We start from the raw sequence: 9,111 nt of genomic DNA, 5'->3' as shown, positions 1-9,111 counted from the left end.
AATGTATGATGTTTTGATCATGTATTGTTCAGCATTGTTTTTGTTTTGTCACTATATAGCTAAGTCTTTTAGCTTTGGCTTTCGAATCTCTAACATTTAGCCCTCTTTCCAATGTATTTGTTCTTTTTTTTTCATAGAGTACAAATCTGCACTCTAGCCAACACTTGTCTTACAGTCAAGTCAATCATTGGCATTACTTTTGAGGACACATGGAAAGTTAGTGTAAAGTGGAAAATACTTGTTATACATGAAATGTCCTTGTAATTCAGGGAACTACTGCATATGTTCGTATTCACAGTGACAATAACATGTAGTAGAACAACGTATAGGTGCACACGTCATCGTGCTACATGTAAGTATACCCCACTCTTAGGGGAAGTTGATATCGAGATTTTTGGGACGAAAATTTTATCTATCATTCCATGTAATGAAAAATGCCAGTTCCACTCCACAAGAAGGTGATATTGGATAGAACCCACAAAAAGCTTAAAACGTATATCTAATGAAGATGAAGCCGCACGCCACATATATTAAATCCACATATTAGGAGTGGATATTTTTTGACGAAATATTTTCCATCGTTCCATGTAGCGAAAAGGTGCAAAGTCCTTCAATACAAAAACTACATATTGAACAGCAAGCGAAGTCGCTATTAACGTGTGTCCACTCTGTATCGGGCATAACACCTAGTTTGAAATCATTCGTTCCCCTGTTAGCCGAGCCAGTTGCGATGAAATTCCGACGGACGAAGAAGACGCATTTAATATGTCTATTATGTAATTTCACAGTTGTGTTTTAAGACAAAGCCTTCCCATATTTGATGTACATTTTTTTATATTAATATTAATGCAAAATAATTTTAGATTTTGTAGATGTAGACATACACGACTTTGTTTGTGTATGATACGTACCTGAAATATACTTTTTTTTCCTATTTCGTAACAAAATAATTCTTTATGTTTGCAGATGTTTATTTAGTCAATTTTTTCAAGAAACTTCTGTTCTGTTGTATGTGATCATTTTCGTCCAAAGTAGGGATAGTGTGGTATTTTAGCTGAAAGGTGAAAAAGAAAACATTTAAAGTTTAAGTTTACTTCATAATTGAAAACTTTACTGATTTATTGATTGACTCTTGCTAAACGTCCTCTGGCAGAAATGTATTAATATATAGACATTTTTTTAAACCGGACAAAATCTTTTTATTTCAACTAGTTTAATATTCTGAACCGGATCTTTGATATGCTTGCACAGAGAAGAAAAATCCAGAAGGAAGGCTCGTCAAACATTGTAGAAACTTTGCTCAGATTCTGAAGCATTGATGAAGTATTAACTTCTAGTTTTCAAGTATTTGTAATGACTTGGCCATGGACAAGCCCACCACATCAAGTTCTCATTTATGGAAAGACACAACTATAATACAAATTCATTAAGAAGATACTTTGACGCTTAAATTAGTAGAAATATTCATTAATTTTTAATATTATAATCACAATATTTATAAATATTGTTATGGGCAGCCCGTCGTTTTAATTTCACGCATGTGTAGACATCATATGAATATGTTTTGCATACCTTTTTCACATATATTGTTTACATTATATAGACTGGAGATATTCGTATTGTTACAAAAATGTGGTGTTTACCAATATTGAGTTGACAGACGCCGGTACGGTTTAACCGTTTTCCCAATTTTTGAGGAACAAATCCAGATTTTGCTAGAAGAAAGTGTGTTAACGATTCTTATTGTCCTAGAACAGAACAGAAAATCAATGATACAGTATTGAAATGGAATATTATAAAATTTGAGACTTGTACCTATAACAAAGACATAAGGTTGTAAGAACTTGCTTGCATTTAAAGGAAAAAAAAATGTCTGAAGTTAATAGCAATTCAAATATTCTGTCAATTTTGTACATATTTTTCATTTTTCCGTCATATCTCAGGTCCCCCTCAAAACCAACTTCAGATTTAGCGAATATGTTCATTATTACTCATTTATCATATTTGTGAACATTAGGTTGTTTCTGCGGTGTGAAAATAGTATTCTGTATGTAAATATGTCGAAAATAAAATAAAATAAAATAAAATAAAATTTACAGTTCTATTCATGGTTTTGTTTAATGACTTAAAATTTTGGTACTATTATGACGTCACTACAATGCAGTTTTGGTACAAAACATTTATATTCCTTGTACCTATGTATTTAACCCCATTTTAATCAATTTTTATATAATTACAATGAGTTTGATATTTTGGGATAATTCATAGCTTCATGCCCCACATCTTTGATTAACCCTGTTATGATTTATACACTATTATTTACGATCAGTTAAAATCTTCACATGCCCTGTCCACTAGACTAAATAAATTTCATGATCAATCTTACCCTATTGGTGAACCTGGTCCATGCTCCCAGTTTTTAGTGGAGTCCAAGTTGTTCATTTACTTTCGTAAAAAAAACCAAAATATTTTGATACTAAATAATTCATCACTGATGACCAACGTGAAAAAAAAAACAAATAGGAATGTCTAATGCCTTTGACATATTGGAAGAGAGATTACTTTGTACAACTTGTTTGATTCCTCTATCTGTTTATGTCATATATACTACTAGTATATGGCGTAGTCGATGTTTAATGTTAATTCACAATTTATGGTTTCCATTGAGCATCATTGGTGTAGAAATTACCCTTTTAATTTGTCTTAGATCGAAATATAAACGAAATAAAAGTAATAATAAAACCAGTACACAGGACAAACTAAAATGATTCAATTTTATCATAAAGCAATTATAACGGAATATGTATGAAGGATTATTATAGTTTTATGTAATCGTTGCATCGATTAAACAATTAAATGACATGAAATATTAAAGGAATAAGGAATAAAGGGCGTAATACATTGATTTGTTATACAGCAATAAAATATTACACTAATCATCAAAGAGTTTCTTTATGCAACAAAACAAATCTAAGTATTATATATGTTTTAGAATAACGAAAGTTACTAAGTATGCACACAATTTATTAGATTAGTTCGAAAGTAAAGATTTTCAGTAACATATATTATCAATCAATCAGCAGTGTCTTTAAGATTTGAATTGAGTGTAAAGTAAATGTGTAAATTGAATATGGCACCAAAACAACCTCTGAATGTAGGAAAGTAGGGGTTTCTTGTACACAACTTGTGACTCGTTTTTGCCACTCTATAACTCCACTGTAGCTTATCTGTAACGTGATCTAAACCTTTAAAGCTCACGCTATACATTTACCACTATTTTTAGCTTTGGTGACTCTCCCTACTTAATTCAATTTAAACCTCAAATAACGAACGCAATATAAAATATCATCCTCTCTAAGATATTACAAAGGTATCACTGTAATTTCCGACAAAAAATGGTCCTCCGCTAACTCGAATTAACTCTGTACCGACACTCCTGCGGCAAAAACTGGTTTTAATGTAATTTTTTGAGGCAAAAGGGCCGAAAGTAATTGATCTGCATAATGAAGAGCTGAGCTTTCAAGGACACAATTTTTTGAAGTTGTTCCCCGTAGTGTTTGTTGCATACATGGAGCGACAATCTAAAAACAAGATAGCTTTTTTACACCAATAATCAATCTGTTGTTCACATTACTAATAGGAAAAAAAAACATCAAAATCTCCTAAGATTGTAGGACTAGTCAGATGCTTAGTTTCATCTACACTTAAATAATAACATACATGTAAAAGCAATACACATCCTTTGTAGATTAAATGAAAAACCTGACGCTTTTAGTCGTTCTGATTGGCAGAAATTCCAGGCCATCTGTGGACAATTTAACATCAGTGATAGATAAGACTATATACGCATTAGTAGGCAGAACAACTTGGACAAATACGACACTACCATTGAATCATTTTAATATCGACAACTCTACGACATAGACATAATTTTGCCTGCTCGCTTGTCTGATATCCTCTATTTCATTACCTATCTGTTACAAACATGCCTCCCTCCATCTTCTGTGTTGTCATACCTAGCTGCCCTTAATCACTACCATAAATTACGAAATGTGGAGGACAATACAAAAAACATTTACTGTTGGTAAAATGACATGAGACGCAGTACCACGTGTGTACCCGATGCGCTTATCCCAATATCCCTTTCTTATTCGCTACCCATGTGTGTTTTTGAAAAATCGATTCAGATTTAGCCTTTTTGGTTTGTTAAAAGTGGGGGAATGTCGACCAAGTAACCATGTTTTGTGCCTTGGAGACGTTGAATTTCATTCAGTTATAAAAAAACGAGATATTCCGTATTAAATTCAGAAGCACAAAGACCGATCAGCGACAAAGTTCTACTACGCACATCATTATAAATCAAGGCGAGCTGTTTGATTGTCCAGTTAGAAACCTTATGTGTTACTAGTACTCTAAGATAACAAAAAGCTACTAGTAACTTACCAGTACCAGTACCAGTTTTCTACTTTGTAATAAAAAGCTTTCGCTTCCTGTTAAGAAAACGGACGTTTTAGGTCTCATTCCTCTCGTACTGTGGACGCAACCGAAGAAAACGAAACCAAAAGACTTTTTCTAAAAGAAATGGGGTAGTTGTGCCTTAACACATATGAGAGTTTGTATGCTTGGAACTTAATATTTAGGTTTTTAATACACAATGTATAGAAACGTGAGGCTAAGCTTCATTAAAAAAGCAAATACACGCATTTTTGTCACTTGGTTTAAAGATATATGGATCATGGGATCGTTAATTGTATACGTGGCAAAAAAAAACAAAACATATGATATCAAAACCAAGGAAACGCGGCTCACCTTTCCAAATGGAAGCTATCACATTCACTTGGACATAGGGGTATGAAATGACGGGAATTCTACGAATCAGTTGACAATGTTTTCAAATCTTCTTTCGGCAAAAATCATGATAGTTCAGTTTGGTTTAAACAATCTTCGAACAGCCAAAAATTCTGACTTGTACTTAGACATTGAAAACGACATGTTCAGTTTGTTTGTTTGTTGGGGTTTAACGTCCGAGCAGCAATATTTCAGCTATATTCAGACAATGAACATGAAATGGATGATAAAATGAACATGAAATGAAAAAAAAAGGATGGGTCACAAGGATAATAGGGTCGACACTAAAGTGCCAAAAGGCAATAATAGTTTGGGCAGAAATACTAATTAGAAAATATTGGCATGAGGCTTATAATGGAAAGGCGGTTGAATCGGCCTAAAAAGGATTAAACCTAATGGTTAGAAATCTTGTCATTAGACACACAAATAAAAGGACTAGAGAAAAAATCTTTGATTAGATACGATGGCGTACATCTTTCAACTACTGGGAATGGTATTTTTTCTAACATAAATTAAGATCACTAGAGTACTTCAAATTGAAAGCAAGGACAATTGTCTTTCCGTCATTAAGTTGAGGAACTGCATGAAGATGACTATAATGGAGGTTAATCTGCGCGGCGATGATCAGATCCGTGTATAAGCTTTTGTGATACCACAGAGTTTTGTGACAGTCTTCTCTGCTTACCTGATATACCGCTGATTGAATTGATATATTTGTATTTTTCGGCACTTTAGCCAATAACGCAAACTTCTGTTTTTTCTCATTCTTTGATTGAGTCTTTAAATCAGATGTTTATCGAAATATTAAAATTTGCAGTTGTAAATATTTATGACTTAAGGTTTGTGTATGTGACGTGCTTGAAATACACTGTTTGTTTCTATTTGAAGACAAAAGTATTCGTTGTTAGTAGGAGTTTATTTAGCCAAATGTTTCATGAAACATCTGTTCTGCTGTATGTGATTATTTTCCTCCTGGGTGGTAATAACCTGATATTTTAGTTGAAAATGTGAAAGAAAACATTTAAAGTTTATTCCATACCAAACTTAAGAGCTTTACCTAGTTTTATCTAAAACTTAATTGATTGACTGTTATTTAATGTCCTCTGGCAGAAATGCATTTAAGCATTTAAAGACCAAAATTGGACACACAAATACAATCTTATTATTTCAACTACTTTAACATTCTGAACCGGATATATAATATGCAAGCACAAAGACGAAACATTATAGATTGAGAATTAAAAAAAAATAACTATGATACCCAGAGGCGGTATACAAATTAAACTTTCAAAATGATATATTTATGAATAATGTTATGGGCAGCCCAATTTAATACACGCATGCGTAGATATGATATGAATGTGTCTTACATACCTTTTTCCACATATATATTTTGCAATACCTTAAGATAGGAGATATTAATATTATTACTTAAAAGCATTTTATCAACCTTGATTTGACAGACGCAGTTAACCATTTCCCCAATTTTCGACAGTAATTCCAGATTTGTCAGGCTCTTATTGGATTAAAATAATCGGACAATAAATGATCAAGTATCTTAATGGTTAATAGTGAATCTAGAGACTTAAATCCATAACAAGGAAGCAAACATGAATTTTTAAAACAAAATAACAATGAAAAAGCAACTTTACCACAAGGTTCTCCTGCGTAGCCTTCAGCACATTTGCACCAGTGCTTAACGCCATCATGGTCACATGTTCCATAATCACCACAGGGATTACCATAACAAGGGTCTTCATGCCCAGGAAAGTCTATCAACAAAGATATGATACAGTGACACAAAACTAAACCTAACCAGTTTGGACTGCGGAATTAGTTCCATTTGGGCAGATGTTTACCCATGTTCAAAATAAAATCTGATTTAGACAGAATTTTGGGTTATTCAGGGTACGGTTTTGACAGATCTTACTGTAGAAATACAAAACAAATCATATAAATATTGCACAATACTATGATTTACTTGGGTGTTAAAATGATAACGGTCGAATAAGAAATTGAGATCAACATCTTATTCAATGTTTATTGACAGACGCAGGATTGTATTTCATGAAATGGGGATCATTGCGTTGCAAAATTTTATTCATTATCGTTTGAAGACGTCTGTGGTTTGGAAATTTTTGAGATACATTATATTATAATACATTATTCAAATATATATATAATTGTCAAGATGAACCGAAATTTATATTTCATTTTGTTAGAATATTTGAAATCCCAAAATGCATTATCTACCAAAAGAAACAAGGGTTAATAGTTGGCATTTGAATTAAAACTTTAGCACAATTTTGTTGAACATCGTAAACTATCTCATGCTTAAACTGGTCAACTGAAAATGATCGATGGAAAACTTTCATACTTACGACTCCCTTGGACAGTCATGAAAATAAATACAAGTATTGCCAAAAGCTTAAACATCTTGCTATGAATGCAAAAACTTCTTGCTCTCTTTCTGAAGAAGGTTGTTCAGCAAAGGCTCCTGATACCTTTATATAATATAGGTTCAATCTGTGTAAATTCATGTTTAATTTTTATTATATTATTAATGTTTTCTATGCCAATTTGAGCTTAAAATACTCTGTACTTGTGTTTGATGTTTCCCTGCAATGTAAAAAAATGAATTACGGATTTTGACTCAATTTGAACATTAATGTTGGACAAAACTGCTACCAAACCTTTGATAAGCGTCAAAGAACAAAAAAAAAAAAGAAAAAAAAAAAGAAATCGCCAACATGTTAGACAATGATTTATGCTTTATATCAAAGGCATTTTAGTAGACACAATAACAATAATAATAATAATAAAATGATAGCTTTTAAGAACTTAAATCAAATAGACTGAAAAGCAAAATTAGTTTTTTTTACTCATTTACTGCCTACAAAAAAATTTCTTTTAATTTTTTAACCACCAATTATTCTACAGGGAGAACATTTCTTTTAACATTGCTAATGTACATGTTTGATAGTATGAATGTAAAAATAAGACACCCGTCATACGAGTTTGTAACATTTTGCAATTAAGGAGGTAGACTTAGGGTAAGGGACACAACTCTTAAAAATCATTGGAACGTTTGTATTCACCATTTTACATCAATCTTATGTAAGCATCATAGTAACTTGAATTGATTTCATTCTGTTTCAAATGAAAGCTTGATAGGCATCGGTGAAATTGAATATGATACGAACATATCACTGATTTCAAGAGTTGTTTCCCTTACCCTAGGTCTACCTCTTTAAATAGCTAAATTCCTGGTAAGGGAAAACTATTGACCAAACTTTACCACAAACGTGATGACTTTTCATTCAGAATTGTCAACTTTCCTTTCGTCTGTGGCAACATCCTTTCAGCACCTGCGTATTGAGTGTTCATATCACACAACTCATACGTTATGCCAGAGCTTGCCGAAACTACGCAGACTTTTTATATCGCGCTAGACTTCTTACATTTAGGCTTCTTGAAAAGGACTATATTGATACAAGACTGGAGTCATCACAACGGAAGTTTCATGGTCGTCATCTTGAACTCGTGGATCATCGTTACAGTCTATCCATCTGCGCCATGATTTGTTCAACATATCATAGTTTTCCTTTCCTCTTTCGTCTACCCCATGCTTGACTGTTTATGAGCAACTCGTCGAGTGTTTCAAGAAGAGGAGAGGACGCTTACCTTACCGGTGCACCTGATCCAGTCTCCCAGTTTTTAGTGGAATCCGAGTTGCTCATTTGCTTGTGTTACTTTGTATGTATCGTTTTAGTTACTTTATGTTCATTGTTGTGTATGTCTGTTTTCCATGTCTGGTCTTTGTCCCTGGATTACATTCTTTTAATTTGCGTTAGAACCTTGGTTTCCTTGATTACTCTCTCCTCAGGCAATTAATTGCCACGCCACCCTATGTGTGTTTTTGAAATTTTGAATCATTTTCTGCAGCATTCAGATTAAGACTTTTGGTTTGTTAGGAGTTGGGGAATTCGTGTTCGACAATAATTGTCGAACAGGTAACCATGTTATGTGCCTTGAAGTCTTTGAATGTCATTCAGATAGAAATAGCGAGATATTCCGTATTAAATTATGTAGCACAAAGACACAGTTCTACTACGCTTATCATTATAAATAAAAGCGATCAGTTTGTATGTCCAATTAGAAAGCTTATGCGTTGCTAGTGCTTTAACAGAAGAAATAGCTACTAGTAACTTGACTAAGTACCAGTTTTCTACTGTGTTATAAAAAGTTTTAGCTTTCTGTTAA

The 9,111-nt window shown here is 32.9% G+C and overlaps 1 protein-coding gene across 1 annotated transcript; it reads right to left on the bottom strand.

Annotated features, from left to right (window-relative positions):
- Nucleotides 1–950: 950 nt before the first annotated feature.
- Nucleotides 951–7,382, bottom strand: LOC148612580 (neurocan core protein-like). The gene is made up of 3 exons (XM_088594182.1): nt 7,230–7,382; nt 6,501–6,620; nt 951–1,054 (listed from the first exon to the last, which is right to left on the bottom strand). The coding sequence occupies exons 1-3, from the start codon at nt 7,282–7,284 to the stop codon at nt 1,017–1,019; spliced, it is 213 nt and encodes a 70-aa protein (XP_088450308.1). The 5' UTR covers nt 7,285–7,382; the 3' UTR covers nt 951–1,016.
- Between the last annotated feature and the right edge of the window lie 1,729 nt (nt 7,383–9,111).

The sequence above is a fragment of the Perna viridis genome, chromosome 7 (genome assembly GCF_037379345.1).
Source record: "Perna viridis isolate PV_CMFRI_1.1 ecotype Kerala chromosome 7, ASM3737934v1, whole genome shotgun sequence".
NCBI lineage: Eukaryota > Metazoa > Mollusca > Bivalvia > Mytilida > Mytilidae > Perna > Perna viridis.
Note: the sequence above shows the minus strand (reverse complement) of the source record. Positions and strands in the feature narration are given on the sequence as shown.